This window comes from Pan troglodytes, chromosome 4 (assembly GCF_028858775.2).
Source record: "Pan troglodytes isolate AG18354 chromosome 4, NHGRI_mPanTro3-v2.0_pri, whole genome shotgun sequence".
Taxonomy (NCBI): Eukaryota; Metazoa; Chordata; class Mammalia; order Primates; family Hominidae; genus Pan; species Pan troglodytes.
In genome coordinates this window covers 100079601-100102302 of record NC_072402.2, presented here as the reverse complement: position 1 = coordinate 100102302, position 22702 = coordinate 100079601, and the positions used below count along the sequence as shown (strand labels likewise).

General features: G+C 34.9%; 1 protein-coding gene across 21 annotated transcripts in view; it reads left to right on the top strand.

Moving 5' to 3' along the window:
• The window catches only part of SLCO6A1 (solute carrier organic anion transporter family member 6A1), a 127097-nt gene extending 119176 nt beyond the window's left edge, over nt 1-7921 (top strand). For 8 of the 21 annotated variants that reach the window (XR_010157290.1, XR_010157292.1, XR_010157298.1 and 5 more), the window contains 2 exons: nt 6371-6528; nt 7795-7921. Coding sequence is in view for 9 of the 21 variants with exons in the window: in XM_016953555.4 (XP_016809044.2) it covers nt 6371-6513 (143 nt within the window). In the remaining 12 variants the exon portion in view is untranslated. Of the gene's footprint in view, nt 1-1965; nt 2079-6370; nt 6529-7739 lie in introns of all 21 variants that reach the window. The other 13 variants (XR_010157291.1, XR_010157293.1, XR_010157295.1 and 10 more) reach the window with 4 other exon arrangements.
• Nucleotides 7922-22702: the final 14781 nt, after the last annotated feature.

Here is a 22702-nt window from a genome sequence, read left to right as displayed (position 1 = left end):
ATGGGAAAAAGTTCACAGATAAGAACATTAATAAATGCCATTTATCCTAAATTAATCTACAGCATGTGATCACAAATTAATCCCAAGAGAAATTTTTGAAATTGACAAAATAACTAAAATTCATATGGAAAGCTAAAGGGTAAGAATTACTATGAGAATATTGAAGTTGAAACAAAATTGAGGAATATATGCTAACATATAAAAACCTATTATAGAGCTATAATAATTAATACAATGTGGTATTGGTGCAAGCATCAACACATTGATTAATGGAACAGAATAGAAAAATCAGAAACAAACCTTCATATGCACACTCAACTAATTACGATGAAGGGGACCCTGCAATGGTTAAACAAACAAAAAGGTTATTGGCCATTTTATGCATGTCTAATAAAATGTGTTTTGATCCCTATCTCACATCTTATACAAACATCAGTTCCAGACGCATTACATATCTAAATATGAAAGATAAAACAATAAAGCCTTTTGAGAAAAATGGGAGAATATTTTCATGACCTTGGAGTAGGAAGAACATAAACAGGACACATGAAGCACTACCTAGAAAATAAATCAGACTGTAGTAAAATTAACAAATTATTACCAAAAAAATTAAGATAAAAGATAACAATGTGGAATACAGTGAACCAAAGTGAAAAAGAACTAATTATCAGAATAAATAAAGCACTCCCACAAATCAATAAATAAAGGATAACCTTACAAAAAAGTGGATAAAAGACTTGAAAAAATTCTTCACAAAAGTAGATATCAAATACCCAAAAACAATTGAAGGACTGGGTGCAGTTGCTCATGCCTGTAATCTCAGCACTTTGGGAGGCCGAGGTGGGCAGATTGCCTGAGGTCATGTGTTCGAGACCATCCTGGCTAACATGGTGAAACCCCATCTCTACTAAAAACACAAAAATTAGCTAGGCGTAGTGGCGGGCACCTGTAACCCCAGCTAAATGGAGGTTGAGGCAGGAGAATCTCTTGAACCCAGGAGGCAGAGGTTGCAGTGAGCCAAGGTCATGCCACTGCACTCCCGCCTGGGTGACAAGCCTGAAACTCTGTCTCAAAAAAAACCACAAACAAACAAACAAAAACAACAATAGAATGGATAATATATTGTGGTAAATTCAACAATGGCATTCTGTACAACAATGAAAATGAAAAGAACACAACTACATAAAATTTGGATGAATCACACAAACATGTTGAATGAAAGAAACCAGACACAAATGAGTATGTAGGCCCTATATAATTCCACTTACATAATTTTGGTTTGCTATATAAATATATTCAAGAGCAAACAAAACTAACTTTTATCAGTTAGTGACCCTGAGGAATCATAAGTAGGGTTGCCAGGGTGCTAACAATATTTCATTCATGATTCAAGTGATGGTCACACTGTTCGGTTTGTAAAAAATATATCAAATGGCCAGGCATGGTGGCTTATGACTCTAATCCCAGCACTTTGGGAAGCCTGAGTTGGGCAGATAGCTTGAGCTCAAGAGTTTAAGACCTATGAGTGAGAACATGCAGTGTTTGGTTTTTTGTCCTTGTGATAGTTTGCTGAGAATTATGGTTTCCAGCTTCATCCATGTCCCTACAAAGGACATGAACTAATCATTTTTTATGGCTGCATAGTATTCCATGGTGTATATGTGCCACATTTTCTTATGTACCCTAAAACTTAAAGTATAATTTAAAAAAAAAGAAAATTACTTTGCAAATCACTATGAGCCAGGGCAAGAGAATTATTCTAATTTCTACAAAATTCCATTTGGTACACTTATATATTGTATAATAAAAATTAATACCTTGTTTATTATAAGAAAATAAATATTAAAATTTGAAATTATATAAATATTCAATAAGCAGAAAATTACTTATACATTAAATTTATATGCTAGAGTTTACCAGTTAATAAATTGCCAAACTATTTTGTTCTTTATTAAAAAAAAAAAGAGTTTAAGACCAGCCTGGGCAATATGGCAAAACCCTGTCTGTACAAAAAATATGCAAAAATTAGCTGGATGTGGTGGCTCACGCCTATAGTCCCAGATACTCGGGAAGCTGAGGTAAGAGACTCACTTGAGCCTAGGAGGTGGAGATTGCAGTGAGATGAGATTGTGCCCCTGCACTCCAGCCTAGGTGACAGAGTGAGATTGTTTCTATATCTATCTATATCTATATATATGTCTATGTCTATATCTATATATATATATCAAACAATACTCTTTTTATTTAAAAAAACTGAGGTGTAATTAATACAATTAACATAGATTTTAGAAGTTCAACTTGATGGCTTTTGATAATTGAGTACCCTTGTGGAAACACCCAAAACAAAATATGGAAATTTTTCCCATAACCTTTTCCAGTCATTTTCCCTCCTTTTCAGATAGACTCCTTTCAGATTTTTAAAAAATATTTTAGTTTTATTTGGTCTAGAAATTTATATAAGTAGAAGACTGTACTCTTCTACGTGTGTATCTTGCTTAATTTTATGCTCTTGGAAGATTCATTAATGTTCTTTCTACAGCATTAGCTTGTGCTTTATAGAAATTGCTGAGTACTAAGTACTATTTCAATTTGTGAATATGCTACAGTTTATCCTTTCTCTTATTAATTAACAATACTTGGAGTGTTTACAGTGTTTGGTTATTATAAATGAGGCTTCTGTGTATATATTTTTTTGAGACAATGTCTTGCTCTGTCACCCAGGCTGGAGTGCAGTGGAGAGATCATGGGTCATTGTAACCTCGAACTCATGTCCTCAAGTAATCCTCCCGCCTCAGTCTCCAGAGCAGCTAGAATTACAGGTCCATGCCACCATGCCCAGCTAATTTATTTACTTTTAATACAGAGGAAGTCTCACTGTGTTGCCCAGGCTGATCTTGAACTCCTGGCCTCAAGTGATCCTCCTGCCTCGCCTTCCAAGGTTTTGGAATTACAGGTGCTAGCCACTGTGCCCAGCTCACATTTTTGTACAAATGTTTTCATAGTCATATGTTTTTGTTTTATTGGGTAAAAACCCCAAAAGTGGAATTGGTGGGTCACAGAAGTTGAAATTCATTGAAACGTCTCTTATGACCTATCAGATGCTCTATCTCATGAATTATTCATGTACACCTAGACATGCATATTTTGCAGTTATTTGGTATTGTCTTTTGATAATATCAATTAGCTCATTTTGTATTATTCAGATCATGTTCAGATTGTATCATTGTATTTGTGTTCTATTATTGACTTGAGGGATGCTAAAATTTGTAGGTTGGTTAATACATCCATTTCTATTTTTAATTTTTCCATTTTTTTCTTTAGATATTTTGAAGCCCTATTGTTTGGCACACACACATAGGATTTTTATGTCTTTTTGATGAATTGTTATTTTTATTATTACTTAATGCCCATTTCTCCCCCTCCATTAGTGATCTTTTTCTTAAAATCTATCTTGTCTTTAATATTAATATGATGTATGTGTATGTGTACGTGTACATATATTCTTTTAGGTTCATCTAAATATGTGCCCTTTCTGCAGATCTGCAATATTCTCTCTAGTATAGGCACCTGAAGAACATCTTTTTTAGCATTTCTTTTATACAGGAGATGAATTATTTTACGTTTTTGTTTAACGAGACTGTATTTTGGCTATGTTTATTTTTGAAAGATATTTTTGCTTAATATAGAATCCTGTAACTCTCGGAATTTTAAAGGCATTACATCACTTTCTGGTCTCCATTGTTTCTGGCGAGAAGTTAGCTGTCATTAGTGATGTTGCTTTCCAACATGTAATATGTCTTTTTATTTGGATTTTATTCAAGATTTTCTCTTTGATTTTGTCTGACTCTTGTTAAATTGACTACAATGTGCCTAAGTATGGTTTTCTGTGTATCATTGCTTTTTTTCCCTCTTTTGTGTATGCTGAGCTCCTTGGATCCATGGGTTGATGTCTTCTACATTTTTGGAAAGTATTTGGACATCACCATTCAAAATATTTATTTTATCTCATTTTTCCTACTCTCTCCTTCTGGGGCTCTATTTAATATATGTGTGATCACTTGATACTATTTCATGTATCTTGGATGCTCTGTTATCTTTCCTTTTTTAATTTCTAGTTATTTTACGAAGTTCATTTTGTAGTTTGTATTTCTATACTGAAAATTTCTCATTTCTTCATGCACCCTGTCGGCCTTTTCTGGTAGATAAATAAACATAAATATGTTTCACCATAACTATTATTATTTTAAAGTTTCCACCTGTTGATTCCAACTGCTAGAAACTCTCTGAGTTTTTATTGACTGCTTTCACTTTTAATGGGAAATAGTATTTCCTGGCTTTTTCATATGTCTTGCAACATATGATTGCATTCCAGGCCTTTTGTGTAATAGAATAATACAGACTGAAATAAATATGTGCCTTCAGAAACAGACATTTTCCTTCTTCTGTTATTCTACCTAAGTGGAGGGTAAGTTAATTAAATTTCTGACTCAACTGGTGGCTAGTTTGCAGCTTTAGTTTGAGTTGGTTCCCTACTGGCTTCAAATTTTCGAGGGGTAAGTGATTAGAACTTTGTCTTATAGTAGTGCTTTAGAATGGCAAAATTGTGTAGACCTGCCTGTGCTTCACAAGTAGGCTACATATCTTTGAGTGTCCTGACCCTCTTGGCTTTTGATATCCAGCATATGTCTTGCTATTTGTTTGAAAGCTTTGCTGTCTTCAACTTTGTCACTTCAGCCCTGTTAGACCAAATGAATCTTTGTTCTTCAGCAGCATCTTTTGCCAGAGTAAAGGTTTGTCTTAGCCCCTTGCCCCCATCCAATATAGAAAATAACCACAGAGAAAAAGCTGTTGCAAAAGTCGGATCACCTCCACTTAAGTTCTGCCCTGCCTTGGATATTAATCTATCTCTTTCTCATTTCTTCATCAACTCTATCAAGTCTTTAAACAGAAGATTTTAATCTAGCTTTTCCTATCATTTTCAGATAATTTGCCTGCTGCAATAATTCCCTTTTTCTTGGAAGCATTACTGGCTTGTTGTTCAAAATTGCTCAATTTTTCTTCACAAGCTATACCCTAAAGAGAATAATTTACTATAACTATTTACTGTGTTATTTACTATGTTACAATTGTTTAATGTTACAACTATGTCAGAGATAACTACCATTTAAAAATGGTATTTTTCCCTGTAAAATGTATAAAATGTTATTGTATCATTATAAATGGCATAGAATCATTAATGTTTCCTTTTTATCTTGAAACCATTATGTCAGATAATTGATATTGTGACTGTAAAATATTTTACACTTAGAGAGGCCAAGGCGAGATGATCACTTGAGGCCAGGAGTTCAAGACCAGCCTGGGCAAACTAGCAAGATCCCATTTCTAAAAAATTAGCCAGGTGTGGTGTCACCACCTGTAGTCCCAGCTACTCAGGAGGCTGAGGCCAGAGAATCACTTGAGCCCAGCCGTTCAGGTTGCAGTAAGCTATGTTAGCAGTACCCCTGCCTGAGCAATAAAGGGAGGTCCTGTTTCAAGAAAAAGAAAAATAGGCCAAGCATGGTGGTGGCTCCTGTCTGTAATCCCAGTACTTTGGGATTTGAAGGCAAGGAGATCGCCTGAGCTCACAAGTTTGAGAGAGCACCCTGGGCAACATGGCAAAACCCCGTCTCTACAAAAACTATAAAAATTAGACAGGTGTGGTGGCACATGCTGAAGTGGGAGGATAGCTTGAGCCGGGAAGGTCAAGGCTGCAGTAAGCCAAGATCGTGCCACTGCACTCCAGCCTGGGTGACAGAGTGAGACCCTGTCTCAAAAGAAAAAAAAAAAGAATTAATTTTAAAAAATTGAAAAAGAATTAATTAAATATTGCATCCAATATTCAAGTACATTTGTATAATGCTTGTAATGTTGTAATGTATTAACTTTCTGCAGCTTGAAACATGAAAATGAAAAAACCTACAAAATTAATGAACTTTTCTGTAATATTTGTTTTATTTGAAAAATGATGAATATTTCAAAAAGAGCAAAGCTGCATGAAATGACTTAGCTCTGGTTCCTATTGATAGCTAAGTTTTGAAAGTCAGAATCTATATTTCATGTTTCAGAATTAACACAGTCTATGAGGTAATAGCACACCTTGCACTTGGGAAGGGGGTAATATGTCTAAGAAATCTAAAACATATTATAAACATTTAAAAATCTCCTTTAAGTAACTTAATATAATTTTATGGCATTAATTGCATTCTAAAATCGGGGAATTTATACCTTTATAGGTGAAATATGCTTATCTTTCTTTGGTAAATAGCATTTTTGCCTACATTTTTGTTCTAAATACATGGACATATCTGATCATTGCATTTTTTAAATTTAGGTTTTCTTTGCAAACTATGCACTATCGTCTTCACTACTATTGCATTTTTCATATACAAACGTCGTCTAAATGAGAACACTGACTTCCCAGATGTAACTGTGAAGAATCCAAAAGTTAAGAAAAAAGAAGAAACTGACTTGTAACTGGATCATCATTGTGTAAGAATTACACGTTGTCAATCTATCAATGAAATATTAATATTAATAAAATTTAAAGTAATAATAATGTAATTACATGTTTAACAAATGTGCTTCATATAATTCTATATATTTTATTATATTTTGAGTGCAAATATAATAATATAGTCTGTGTTTAAAATTTTTAAAAATATAAAATACACATTTAATACTTTCAATGAAAGATAATACTTTGATTGAAAGAGATTGAGTGAAAATAGGAAAATACACCTAGGTTAATTTTGACTGAAGTGATAGCCCATTAGTTGTTGGCCTTTGCTATTTGGAATTAATTAGGTTCCCTTTTTAGCTTATTCTTAGTACTTTTGATTTGGGCAGTAGATATTTATTTCTCCATTTTTCTAAATAAAAGTATATTTGCCACTTAAGTTCATATAATTAAAGTTGAAATTAAAGTTATATTTATTTTCCAAAAAGGACTATTTTAAACCTTTTAAAAATTAACATTTTATTTATCTATGATTTGATGTACAGAGGTTTCCTCAGAAAATTTCTTTGGTTAATTGACCAGTTTATAATAAATATTTTGATGTTTCTTTAATCTTAGTAAACATAAAATTCAATATACTCATATACTTCTACCTGTTTTTTGTTACCTTTTTCCTTTTTTTTTTTTACCTTCACTTGGATTTTATTGATAAAGACTAGCTGATAATCTGAGTTGAAACCCACTTTTCTGCTTGCTTTTACACTTCATTTTACAATTAATCGTAATTATTTAATGTGAAGAAATATTTAAATGTAGAAAATGTGTCAACTATTTATAGATTTTTTAAGCTAAAATGCATTTGTATAGAGATTTTGTTATAATTTTTTATACATTATTGTACATCAATCGAAATTAGATTTTCCAAATATTGTATAAAAATCAGATTGTTGTGAAACAAGGTTCTCTACAATGTTTCTCTGTTCTCTTGGGAGAAGTGATAATAGCTGACAAAATTTCTCCTCTGTTATTAACATTAGTCAATGACCCTATGTGGATGGGTGGACATTGCCCTATTCATGGTCGTGGCTAGCAGAAGAAAATGTGAAGCAGGGAATATTCATATCTTACTACACATTTTTATTTCCTGTTGTATATTTTATTTCAACATGCATTTTAAAAACCTATAAACTAGTCTTCATGTAAAACTCTACTTGATTGCTTGACTCTTCTCTGTTTGAACCAGCAGGATTGCAGATCATTTGAGGATCAGAGTGTGAAAACGAGTTTCTCTTTTACAGATTCTCCAAGATTTGTTTCTGTGCCCAACTTTCAGAAGAGGAAAATCACACATTATGTTTACATAAGTAGCAAAAATATATTTATGGTGATCTGCATTTTCATAATAAAGTGTCCTATTGTGAAACATTTCTGGTAATGATTTTAATGTATGTAGAATTTTTAGGATTTACTGGGAGAAGTAAAGTTTAATAATTTTAGATTATTTACATTTCTTCTTAATATTCTGCTGTCTAGAAATATTAAAAATTATACAACTAGGAAATAAAGTAAAATAATAACATTCAAAGCCACTTTGAACATGCTTGTACAGTGTGTTTGTGGGGTGTTTGTGTGTGTGTGTGTGTATAGATACATATTACCTGTTTATGTTTCTCTTGCTTTCTTTTTTTTCAGAAAATAAATCAGTGAAGGTATAATAAAAATTATGGGTTGGGAAGTACTGTTGAAACTTTAAATTTAAATATAGATTTTTGCTATAACAGAGTACGTGTTTCTGTATCACAAACTAATTCATGGAGGATCGATAAACAGGGAAGTAATGTAAATATAACTCAGAAGTTCTATTGGTTAATTCCAATTTAATACCTCTTTAAGTAATCAGGGGAAGTTTTTCACTATTATAGAGAAGATCTTAGCAATAAATTAAATCTTAAAAAATGCTAAAAATCCCACAGAAGTGCCTTCCTTTGGAGTCAATTTTGAATGAGTTAATGCCATCAAGGATCATTATACTTTTGAGAGTATTAATGTACCTAAGGATACTGTAAGTGCAGGTGAAGAAGCTGCAAAGATACTTCTAAATATTGGAATTCTAACTGTGATGAAACTGGCCTCTTTTTGGAGTTCATATCCTCAAGGACCTACATTTTAAAGGAGGAAGGTGAGCCCCAGCATTTAATCCTACAAAGGACTGACTATGGTGGTGGGTAGAAATGCTAGTGGAGGTTTAACTGTGCTAAGGTGTGTTAAGATTCTGATTGTTTTTGTTAGAGCTCTGGTTACAAAGTTGAATATTTTTGAATGGTTTAACCTTAACAATATTTTCTCCATAAGCCTACTCAGTCCTGGTGCTTATTTTTGCCTAAAGGGACACTGTAAATGAATGCATATGGAAATGCTCATATTTTAAAATTGATGATAATTTATTTGTGTTCTTCAAGTTGCACTTGTTCTGAGTTCTTAAAATGATTGCTATAAAAATCTCAGGTTCTTACTCTTTTTCTTTTTGGATTCTTTTTTTATATCAGATTGAAATTTTACTGCTTGTAACATCTAGCAGTTAATCTAGTGTTAAATGTAGTCCAGAAATGCAATATGTAGCTAGGAAAATGTCAATTTGGGGTTTATTAATGGCGTATTTCTCCGTTTTCAGCACCATAAAGAGTTTGCTCCCATTTTTATATTTATTTGGTTCTTTCAGTCTGGCAGACACAGAGAAGTAAAGGTGTGTTCAATTTAATATTTTTAAAGCACTCTTTATATTTTTAACATTGTCTAATATAATATTTTATTTGGGTATCATATATAGCACAATATAGGTTTTCAAACTCTAATGTGAGACTACTTTCTGAGGGTCTGAATATCTGCTATTGAAAGTGCTGGTGATGAATTTATTAATCTATTGTTGACTCTTGATATAGGAGGTTTCTACTAGCTATAAACATTAATTATAGTCCTTCCCTGTTGATTACATATATATATATGTAATCAACATATATTACATGTTTCTCTTTGTGTGTGTGTGTATATATATATATATATATATATATATATATATATATATACTCTGAAGCAACAAACTCTACTCTCTCTCTCTCTCTCTCTCTCTCTATATATATATATATATATATATATATATATATATACCTTTTATTTTAAGTTTGGGGTACATATGCAGGTTTGTAATATAGGTAAATTGTATGTCATGAGAGTTTGCTGTACAGATTATTTTGTCACCCAGGTAATAAGCATAGTAACCAATAGGTAGTTTTTCCATCCTCACCCTCCTCTCCCCCTCCACCTTCAAGTAGGCCCTGATGTCTGTTGCTCCCCTCTTTGTGTCCATGTGTTCTCATAATTTAGCTTCCACTTGTGAGAACATGTATTTGGTTTTCTGTTCCTGTGTTAGTTAGCTTAGGATAATGGCCTCCGGCTCCATCCATGTTGCTGCAAAGGAGATGATCTCATTCTTTTTATGGCTGTGTAGTATTTTATGGTGTATATGTACCACATTTTCTTCATCCAGTCTACTATTGATGGGCATTCAGGTTGATTTCATATCTTTGTTATTGTGAATAGGGCTGCAATGCACATCTCTGTCCATGTGTTGTTATGGCAGGTTGAATTATATTCCTTTGGATATATACCCAATAATGACATCACTGGGTTAAATGGTAATTCTGTTAGAAGTTCTTTGGGAAATTGCCACATTGCTTTCCACAATGGCAGAACTAATTTACATTCCTACCAGCAGTGTATAAGCATATCTTTTTCTTCACAACCTTGTCAGCATCTACTATTTTTGGCCTTTTTATAATTGCCATCCTTACTGGTATGAGATGGTATCTCATTGTGGTTTTGATTTGCATTTCTCTAATGACAATAGTGTTGAAATTTTAATATTTGCAAGCTATGCATCTGACAAGAGTCTAATATCCAGAATATATAACAAACTTAAACAAATTTGTAAGCAAGAAACAAATAACCTCACTAAAAACTGGGCAAAAGACATAATAACATATTTTAATCAACCCCAACCTCTAATTCAGTCAGCTATTTTCCAACTTGAAAATCCTAGATTAAAAAAAAATAGAAAACCTAAACTTGTTTCTATCTAAATGCAAGACATAACACAAAGAAGTTGCATTTTAGAATAATTATTTGAAAAGAAATATCTAGTATTTTGTATTTACAGTCATTGGCTGCATAATGATGTTTCAGTTAATGACAGATTGCATATACAAAGGTGATTTACCCTTATACAATCTGTAAAACTATAATGGGCCAATGATAGAATGTCATAGTGCAACACATTACTCATGTGTTCGTGGTGATGCTGCTGTTAATAAATCCACTGTGCTGCCAGTCATATAAAAGTATAGCATGTACAATTATTATATATACCGTATATAATATTTGATAAAAAATATAAATGACTATGTTACTAGTTTATGTATTTACAATACCATACTATAATTTTTATTGTTATTTTATAGAGTACTCCTTCTACTCATAAAAAAGTTTACTTTAAAACAATATGCCCCTTCACATCGTGATGCATGAGCATCAGCTTCCTGATTGCATTATTTTCTCTTGTGCTTGATTGAATCTTGTGTTATTTTGTTCAAGATGGCCTCTAAGCACACAAAATCCACAGCTTATATGGTCAGTAAGGGGCTACAAGTGATTGGAGAGGATGCACAATGACAATATACTCTAGTTTGTGTAAGTACTCTATGATATTTGCACACAAACAAAATTGCTAACAATGCATTTCTCAAAATGAATGTATCCCCATCATTAAGTGACACATGACTATTTGTTCAAATCAAAATTCAGTTATGTTTTCAATTATGTGTTAGCACAGCATACATTTTTCTAATAGGTATTGTTCTGTTATTCATCCAAAGTAGAATATTGGATTTATAAAAAGGTAAAGTTTTGGTATACCTCCTTATATAGTCATATGTCAACTCAAACCGGGGATACATTTTGAGAAATGTTGTGCAAGCATCATAGAGTGTACTTATACAAACCTAGGTGGCATAGCTTAGGCTATACCAACCTAGGCTATATGGTATATAAAGGAACAGTAAGAATATGGCATATAAAATTTTAAAAATCATACCCTTGTATAGAACAATTACCATGAATACAGTTTGCAGGACTGGAAATTGCTCTGGATAAATCAGTGAGTGACTGCTGAGTGAATGTGAAGGCCTAGGACATTACATTACTGTAGACTTTATAAGCACTGTACATTTAGGCTACACTGAATTTATAGAAGATATTTTTCTTCAATAGTAAATTAATCTTAGCTCAATGTAACTCTTTTACTTTATAAAATTTAAAATTTTTAAAAATATTGACTTTTGTAATAATTTAAAACAAAATGAATATTCTCAGGGAATTAAGAGAAACAACAAAAATTCCTTCTTTATAACCTTATTGTATAAGCTTTTTTCTGTTTTTAAAATTTTTTATGTATTTTTTACTTTTGAAACTTTTATGTTAAAAAGTAAGACACAAAAATTCACATTAGTCTAGTCCTTCACAGGGTCAGGATCATTGATATCACTGTCTTCCACCGTCACAACTTGTCCCACTGGAAGGTCTTCAGGGGCGATGACAGGCATAGAGTTGTCATCTTTTATGATAATAATGCCTTTTTCTGGAATAATTTCTGAGGGACCTGCCTGAGGCTTTTCTTGAGAAAGTGGCATTTTTTCAGAAATATGTCCATGATGGTTTGCTTAGTTTACTTTTTTCTTTTCTTTTCTCTCTTTCTTTCTCTTTCCCCTTCCCCTTCCCCTTCCCTTCTCTCTCTTTCTTTCTCTCTCTCTTTTTTTCTCTCTTTTTCTTTCTCTTTCTTTTCTTTTCTTTCTTTCTTTCCTTTCTTTTTTTGACAAAGTCTCACTCTGTCATCCAGGATGGGGTGCAATGGAGGGATCTCAGCTCACTGCAACCTCCACCTACCAGGTTCAAGTGGTTCTCCTGTTCCAGCCTCCAGAGTAGCCGGGATTACAGGCATGCATCACCAAGCCTGACGGGGTTTTGCCATGTTGGCCAGGCTGGTCTTGAACTCCTGATCTCATAGGATCCACCCATCTCGGCCTCCCAAAGTGCTGGTATTAAAAGCGTGAGCCACCACGCCCAGCCTGTTTATTTTTTTCATGATAAATTTGCTTTTAAGCAAATAATGAACCATGAATTTTGTTCTCTGTTAATGAAAAACTTTCGGTGTTGGGGTCCATGTTTTCAAGCTTTTTAAGGAGTCTACTGAGGTCTGCAAAAGCTTCTGCTAAACCTTTCACTATTAATTTTCTTGGGGAAATTTTTCAGCTACATTATAATCTTATAGGACCACCATCTTAGGTTTTCATTATTAGCTAAAATGTCATTGCGCAGTGCATAACTGTATTACATATATTATAATCTAAATAGCTTAAGAATAAAACTATTTACCCAAATGTAAGGAAATATAAATATCTTAAAGCTATCAATTCAATCTTTTTTAAAAGTATTTTTGTCTTTTTCTATAGAAGTATTATATTTTGAGAAGGAAAGATTTCTCTGCAATCTTTTTTCCTTGTGTTCAAATAATATTTAAAAACTTTGACAAATGGAGAAATTACTCATATGATAATAAACATGCAGGGAAAGATCATATACTTACTGTTATGTAAACCTATAGTCACAATACTCATCTGTGAATTGGAGCATTCAGTCCATTGCACCTTGAGAAAAACTTTAGGATTGTTTGTATTTCTCTATTTCTTGATTTAGCTATACACAATGCCCATACACACAAATATAAGATTTATTTTTTGAAAATGTTCAATTATTGAAATATTCAACATTTGTTTTCTTTGTTTTTGCTAACTCCTATTATGCAAATTCTACATCATTTGCATGTGTATTCTATTATTTTATATCTAATTCTTTTTCACTTTATTTCTGATTCAGTTGCTTACTTTTTGATTTCTTCCATTTGATTATCAGGTTGATTTCTAGACGACTATTCTTACCTTTGCTTCCTCCATGTTCATCTTTTTTCCTTTTCTGTGATGGTTTTGTTTTCCCCCTAAATTCTCTCAGTTCTATCATTCCATCTTCTCTTGATATCTTATAATTGCTCCTCTTAGTTATTATATTTATTATTTTTAGTCCTCTTAAAGAGGCAATTGTTTTAATATCCTATTTCTTAAACTAACGTGTTTTTCATTTGTTCTATTAGTACATTTTACTGCTGTTTCCTGCATTTCTTATTATATTACTGATTCCCTGCATTGAGTTTCAGTTGATTACTTGCAGGAAGTTCCTTTAAGGGAGAGATCAGAATAGCATTCTAAGTTTTATAAGCTCTCTTTCAAAATTTACCCAGGCTGCTTCCTGCTAACATGGTCACTCTGTTTGATTCAAAGTATAGACAGTTCCTGACTATCGATAGTTTGACTTAAAATTTTTTGACTTTACCATGGTGTGAAAGTGATATGCATTCAGTACAAACCATACTGTAAGTACCACAATTCTGTTTTTCATGTTCAGTGTAGTATTCAATAAATTACATAAAATATTCAATACTTTATTATAAAATAGGCCTGTGTTAGATGACTATTCCCAACTGGAGGTGAATGTAAGTGCTTTGAGCACATTTAAGGCGGCCTAGACTTGGCTGTAATGTTTGATAGGTCAGGAGCAGTAAATGCATTTTTGATTTACAGTATTTTCAAATTATGATGGGTTTTTCAAGATATAATCCCATGGTAAGTTGAGGACTATCTGTATATTCCTATTTTCTCTACTTTAGTGAATCAAACTGGGTATAAGTGTATTTTCGTATATATTCATTTTACTTCAACTTGAGTCTATAACTTTCAAGGTATGCATATTTTGCTTGTAGTTCATGAGGCCCCGTTCTGCAGGCCATGCCACCATGTCTCTTTGCATTTCTTTCCTTGAAGTCTTTGCCTGATCTGTGCCCTATCTTGAATAGGTCCTCAACAATGTCATAATATATAGTTGTAGTTACACACACACACATACACACACTCAGTCACACACATATATGTATGTATGTATGCTTTCAACCATTGTTACTGGCTCATAACTTCCATATATTTTGTTACAGCAAAAAGATTGTCTCTCTGTGACCTTCTCCTAACCTCCTTTCACTTGCCCAGTAGGCAAGACTATACTCTGACAGTGGGTCATAAGACCTTCATCCCAGAGAGGGTCCTGCCTCATACCCTAGAAGAGGGAATGCTGCACAGAAAGACCCAGAAGAATCTGAACAGACAGGCCTTGCTGGGATTAGATTATACCCATTTTGTCCAATCACATTCGGACATGGTTATCAATTATGCCTATCCAATGAAGTTTTCCTCAAAGTTACAAAAGGACAGGGTTCAGGGGGCTTTCAGATAGTGAAACGTGGAGTTTCTTGGAGAGTGGTGTGCTCAGGAAGAACATGGAAGCTCTATGCCCTTTCGCATATGCCTCACCCTATATGTCTCTTCATCTATACATATCTTTTGTAATGTGCCTTATAATACACTGGTAAATGTGTTTTCCTGAGTTTTGTGAGCTGCTCTAGCAAACTAATCAACTCAAAAGGGGGTTGTGGAAACTCCAATTTGGAGCCTGTCGGTGAGAAGTTCCAGAGGCCCAGTCTTGTGACTGGTGTCTGAAACAGGGACAGTTTTGGGGACAGATCTCTAAACTTGTGGGATTTGACACTGATATGGTTTGGCTCTGTGTCCCCACCCAAATCTCATCTTGAATTGTATTCCATAATTCCCATGTGTTGTAGGAGGTAACTGGTTGGAGATAATTTGAATCATGGGGGCACTTTCTCCCATACTATTCTTGTGGTAGTGAATAAGTCTCACAAGATCTGATGGTTTTATCAGGGATTTCCACATTTGCATTCCTCTCATTTTCTCTTGCCATCGCAACGTAAGAAGTGCCTTTTACCTCCCGTCATGATTCTGATGCCTTCCCAGCCATATGGAACTGTAAGTTCAATTAAACCTTTTTTTCTTCCCAGTCTCAGGTATGTCTTTATTGGCAGTGTGAAAATGAATAATACAGTAAATTGGTACCAGGAGTGGGTGCTGCTGAAAAGATGCCCAAAAATGTGGAAGGGCCTTTGAGCTGGGTAACAGACAGAGGTTGGAACAGTTTGGGGGGCTCAGAAGAAGACAGAAAAATGTGGGAAAGTTTGGAACTTCTTAGAGGCTTGTTGAATGGTTTTGCCCAAAAGGCTGATAGTGATATGGACGATAAGGTCCAGGCTGAGGTGGTCTCAGATGGAGATGAGGAACTTTTGGGGAACTGGAGCAAAGGCGACTCTTGTTATATTTTAGCAGAGACTGGTGACATTTTGCCCCTGCCCTAGAGATTGATTTTTGGAACTTTGAACTTGAGAGAGATGGTGTAGGGTATCCAGTGGGATAAATTTCTAAGCACAAAGCATTCAAGAGGTGACTTAGGTGATGTTAAAGGCATTCAGTTTTATAAGAGAAGCAGAACACAAAAGTTCAAAAAAATGGCAGCCTTATAATGTGATAGAAAAGAAAAACCCATTTTCTGAGAAGATATTCAAGCTGGCTGTAGAAAGTTGCATAAAAGATGAGGAGCTGAATGTTAATCTCCAAGACACTGGGGAAAATATCTCCAGGGCATGTCAGAGGTGTTCACAGAAACCACTCCCATCGCAGGCCTGGAGGCCTAGGAGAAAATGGTTTCTTGGGCCTGGCCCAGGGTCCCTGTGCTGTGTGCAGTCTAGTGACTTGGTGCCCTGCATCCCACCCACTCCAGCCATGACTAAAAAGGGCCAAGGTATAGCTTGGGCTGTTGCTTCAGAGGGTAGAAGCCCCACATCTTGGCAGCTTCCACGTGGTGTTGAGCCTGTGAGTGCACAGAAGTCAAGAACGGAGGTTTGGGAAACTCCCTAGATTTCAGAAGATGTATGGAAATGCCTGGATGCCCAGGCAAAAGTGTGCTGCAGGGGCGGGCCCTCGGGGAGAACCTCTGCTAGGGCAATGCAGAAGGGAAATGTGGGGTCGGAACCCCCACACAGAGTCCTTACTGGGGGACCACCTAGTGGAGCTGTGAGAAGAGGGCCACTGTCCTCCAGACCCCAGAATGTTAGATCCACCAACAGCTTGCACCGTATGCCTTGAAAAGCTGCAGACATCAATGCCAGCTCATGAAAGCAGCCAGGAGAGGGCCTATATCCTGCAAAGCCACAGGGGTGGAGCTGCCCAAGACCATAAGAACCCACCTCTTGTATCAGCAAGACGTGGATGCAAGACCTGGAGTTGAAGGAGATCATTTTGGATCTTTAAAATTTGACCGCTCCACTGGATTTTGGACTTGCATGGGCCCTGTAACCCCTTCGTTTTGGCCAATTTTTCCCCTTTGGAACAATTGTATTTACCCAATACCTGTACTCCCATTGTATCTAGGAAGTAACTAGGTTGCTTTTGATTTTTCAGGCTCATAGGTAGAAGGGCCTTGTCTCAGATGAGACTTTGGACTGTGGACTTTTGGGTCCATGCTGAAATGAGTTAAAACTTTGGGGGACTGTTGGGGAGACATGATTGGTTTTGAAATGTGAGGACATGAAATTTGGAAGGGCCAGGGGTGGAATGATATGGTAGGGCTCTGTGTCCCCACCCAAATCTCATTTTGAATTGTACTCCCATAATTCCCACATGTTGTGAGTGGGACTCAGTGGGAGATAATTTGAATCATGGGTGTGGTTTCCTCCATACTGTTCTCATGTGAACAAATATCACAAGATCTGATGGTTTTATCAGGGGTTTCCACTTCTGTATTCCTCTTATTTTCTCTTGCCACTGTCAGGTAAGAAGTGCCTTTTACTTCCTGCCATGATTCTGAGGCCTCCCCAGCTACCATGTGGAACTGTAAGTCCAATTAAACCTCTTTTTCATCCAGCTCTTGGGTATGTTTATCAGCAGTGTGAAATGGACTAATACACACACTATCTTCAGGAAAATAGTGTCAAAATTGAATTGAATAGGGCACCCAGATTGTTTCCACTGCAGAATTTATTGCTTACTTGGTGGTGGGGAGAAACTCCTCACATTTGGTCACAGAAGTCTTTTGCCTGTGTGGATTGTTGTGATGTGAGAGCTGAGGAAAAACAGTTTGAGGTTTTTTTCACTTTTACATTGGTATATAGGCTTAATGCTTTAAAGTGAACCCTTAAACTCAAGGTGTATATTTTAGAAGTGCATTTCTGTTATCATCTTCCATTGGAATTTCTCATTATTCAGCCTAATCTCAGCTTCTTTTGTCAAGCATTTCATATATTTTTTAAGCCTATAAGAATTTTTTTCTATTCATCTTGGCTTTCTAAAAAACTTTGTTTCCAGAAAAAGAAGTTGTTAGTACTACTGTAAAGAAGTGTATTACATCTTCTATTTGTATAGTGACTACTGTGTGCTTTTTCTATTCTATATTTTTTCTAACCGGAAATTTTTATTAAGGTTTTGTGACTATATAGGAATTATTTTATTCTATCTAGCAATATGCCAACACAATAAGCCACATTTAGACCAAATGGTAGTGATAGAAGACCTGTACTTGGAGCTGAATGATGTAATTTGATGAAACTTTGAAATTGCCTCATTATGTAGAGGAGATGTTTTATTTTTAATGCAGTTTTCAGCAATTTTCTAATTTTTTATTTTGCTAAAATACAAACAACATAAAATTTGCCATCACAACCATTGTAAAGTTCTCATTTCAGTAGTATTAAATACATTCATAATATTGTGCAACCTTCAGCAACATGTATCTCCATAACTCTCATAAAACCGAAACTCTATACTTATTAAACAATAGCTTTTTATCCCTTTCCCCCAGCCCCTAACAACCAGCTTTATACTTTTTGTCTCTATGATTTTGACTTTTCTAAGTGCCTCATGTAAGTGGAATCATGCAGTATTTGTCTTTCTTTTTTTTATCACTGGCTTATTTAACTTAGCAAGTTATGTCCATGTTGTAGCATGCATCAGGCTGAATAATATTCCATTGCATGAATATACAAACACAGGTGTACAAATATCTCTTCAAAATCCTGCTTTCAATCATTCAATAATTTAGATATATAGCCAGATTTTAAATTTCTGGATTGTAGAGTAATTGTATTTTTAACTTTTTGAGGAATTGCTGCACTGCCTTATATATTGGCTGCACCATTGTATATTCCTACCAATAGATTACAAGCTTTCAAATTTCTTCATATCCAAACCAACACTTGTTATTTTGTGGTTTTGTTTTTGTTTGTTGGTTTATACTAGCCATACTAATGGATATGAGGAAGGTATCTCATTATAGATTTGATATGCATTTCCCTAATGAGTGGTGGTATTGAACATCCTTTCATATGCTGGTTGGCTATTTGTATATTTTATTTTATTAAATGTCTATTTAAGTCTTTTGCTCATTTTGGAATCAGGTTATTTATTTTTTTGTTGATGATTTTAGGAGCTCTCTAAATTCTGGATATTAATCTCTTCTTATATGTATGATTTGTAAATATTTTCTCCGATTCTGTGTGTTGTTGTTTTACCCTGTTCATATGGTCTTTTGATGCATAAAATTATTTGATTTTCAAGAAGTCCAGTTTGGTATTTTGTTGGTGTTGCTACCTGTTCTGTTGGTGTTATATTATTGCCGAATGCATTATCATTAAGGTATCGCCTTTATTTTCTTCTTAGAATTTTATATTTTATGTCTTACATTTAGGTATTTAATCCATTTTGAGTTATTTTTTGTATGTGGTGACAGATAAGGATTCAACTTCATTATCTTCCATGTGGATATCCAGTTTTCCCAGCAGGTTTTGTTGAAAAGGCTGTCTTCAAAGGGAATGCTTCCAGTTTTTGCCCATTCAGTATGATATTGGCTGTGGATTTGTCATAGATAACTCTTATTATTTTGAGATATGTCCCATCAATACCTAATTTATTGAGAGTTTTTAGCATGAAGCGTTGTTGAATTTTGTCAAAGGCCTTTTCTGCATCTATTGAGATAACCATGTGGTTTTTGGCTTTGGTTCTGTTTATATGCTGGATTACATTTATTGATTTGCGTATATTGAACCAGCCTTGCATCCCAGGGATGAAGCCCACTTAATCATGGTGGATAAGCTTTTTGATGTGCTGCTGGATTCAGTTTGCCAGTATTTTATTGAGAATTTTTGCATCAATGTTCATCAAGCATATTGATCTAAAATTCTCTTTTTTGGTTGTGTTTCTGCCCAGCTTTGGTATCAGGATGATGCTGGCCTCATAAAATGAGTTAGAGAGGATTCCCTCTTTTTCTATTGATTGGAATAGTTTCAGAAGCAATGGTACCAGTTCCTCCTTATAAGAGCTATCTATGACAAACCAACAGCCAATATCATACTGAATGGGCAAAAACTGGAAGCATTCCCTTTGAAAACTGGCACAAGACAGGGATGCCCTCTCTCACCACTCCTATTCAACATAGTGTTGGAAGTTCTGGCCAGGGCAATTAGGCAGGAGAAGGAAATGAAGGGTATTCAATTAGGAAAAGAGGAAGTCAAATTGTCCCTGTTTGCAGACGACATGATTGTATATCTAGAAAACCCCATTGTCTCAGCCCAAAATCTCCTTAAGCTGATAAGCAACTTCAGCAAAGTCTCAGGATACAAAATCAATGTACAAAAATCACAAGCATTCTTATACACCAATAACAGACAAACAGACAGCCAAATAATGAGTGAACTCCCATTCACAATTGCTTCAAAGAGAATAAAATACCTAGGAATCCACCTTACAAGGGACGTGAAGGACCTCTTCAAGGAGAACTACAAACCACTGCTCAAGGAAATAAAAGAGGATACAAACAAATGGAAGAACATTCTGTGCTCATGGGTAGGAAGAATCAATATCGTGAAAATGGCCATACTGCCCAAGGTAATTTATAGATTCAATGCCATCCCCATCAAGCTACCAATGACTTTCTTCACAGAATTGGAAAAAACTACTTTAAAGTTCATATGGAACCAAAAAAGAGCCCGCATCGCCAAGTCAGTCCTAAGCCAAAAGAACAAAGCTGGAGGCATCACGCTACCTGACTTCAAATTATATTACAAGGCTACAGTAACCAAAACAGCATGGTACTGGTACCAAAACAGAGATATAGATCAATGGAACAGAACAGAGCCCTCAGAAATAATGCCACATATCTACAACTATCTGATCTTTGACAAACCTGAGAAAAACAAACAATGGGGAAAGGATTCCCTGCTTAATAAATGGTGCTGGGAAAACTGGCTAGCCATATGGAGAAAGCTGAAACTGTATCCCTGCCTTACACCTTATACAAAAATCAATTCAAGATGGATTAAAAACTTAAACGTTAGACCTAAAACCATAAAAACCCTAGAAGAAAACCTAGGCATTACCATTCAGGACATAGGCACGGGCAAGGACTTCATGTCTAAAACACCAAAAGCAATGGCAACAAAAGCTAAAAGTGACAAATGGGATCTAATTAAACTAAAGAGCTTCTGCACAGCAAAAGAAACTACCATCAGAGTGAACAGGCAACCCACAAAATGGGAGAAAATTTTCACAACCTACTCATCTGACAAAGAGCTAATATCCAGAATCTACAATGAATGCCAATAAATTTACAAGAAAAAAACAACCCCATCAAAAAGTGGGCGAAGGACATGAACAGACACTTCTCAAAAGAAGACATTTATGCAGCCAAAAAACACATGAAAAAATGCTCACCATCACTGGCCATCAGAGAAATGCAAATCAAAACCACAATGAGATATCATCTCACACCAGTTAGAATGGCAATCATTCAAAAGTCAGGAAACAACAGGTGCTGGAGAGGATGTGGAGAAATAGGAACACTTTTACACTGTTGGTGGGACTGTAAACTAGTTCAACCATTGTGGAAGTCAGTGTGGCGATTCCTCAGGGATGTAGAACTAGAAATACCATTTGACCCAGCAATCCCATTACTGGGTATATACCCAAAGGACTATAAATCATGCTGCTATAAAGACACATGCACACGTATGTTTATTGTGGCACTATTCACAATAGCAAAGACTTGGAACCAACCCAAATGTGCAACAATGATAGACTGGATTAAGAAAATGTGGCACATATACACCATGGAATACTATGCAGCCATAAAAAATGGTGAGTTCATGTCCTCTGTAGGGACATGGATGAAATTGGAAATCATCATTCTCAGTAAACTATCGCAAGAACAAAAAACCAAACACCGCATATTCTCACTCATAGGTGGGAATTGAACAATGAGAACACATGGACACGGGAAGAGGAACATCACACTCTGGGGACTGTTGTGGGGTGGGGGGAGGGGGGACGGATAGCACTGGGAGATATACCTAATGCTAGATGACGAGTTAGTGGGTGCAGCGCACCAGCATGTCACATGTATACATATGTAACTAACCTGCACATTGTGCACATGTACCCTAAAACTTAAACTATAATAATAATAAAAAAAGAAAAGGCTGTCTTTTCTCCATTGAGTTGTCTTATCACACTTTTTAAGAATCATTTGACTATATATTTAAGGGTTTATTTCTGGGCTATCTATTCTATTACATTGATATACATATATTATATATATATATATACATATATATATATATATATAAGTTTTTATGCCAGTATCACACTGCTTTGATTGCTGCAGTTTTGTAAATCAGGAAGTGTCATTCTTCCAGCTTTGTTCAAGGTGATTTTGACAATTCATTGTCTCTTAAAATTTCATATGAATTTTGATATGGGATTCTCTATTTTTGCACAAAATGTCTTTGGATTTTTGAGAGGGAATAGAATCTGTAGGCTACTTTCGGTAGTATTGACATTTTAACAATGTTAAATTTTCCAATCCATGAACAGAGATGTATTTGTATTTATTTCTGTCTTCTCAAATTTATTTCTGCAAAGTTTTATAGTTTTCATGCAAAAGAATCACCTCTTTGGTTAAGTTAATTCATATGTATTTGATTATTTTTGATGCTATTGTAAGTGAAATTGTTTTTGTAATTTTTCTTTCCAGTTTGTTCATTGTTAGTGATAAAAATGCAACTGATATTTAATGTATCTTCTTTTACCTTCAGTAGTT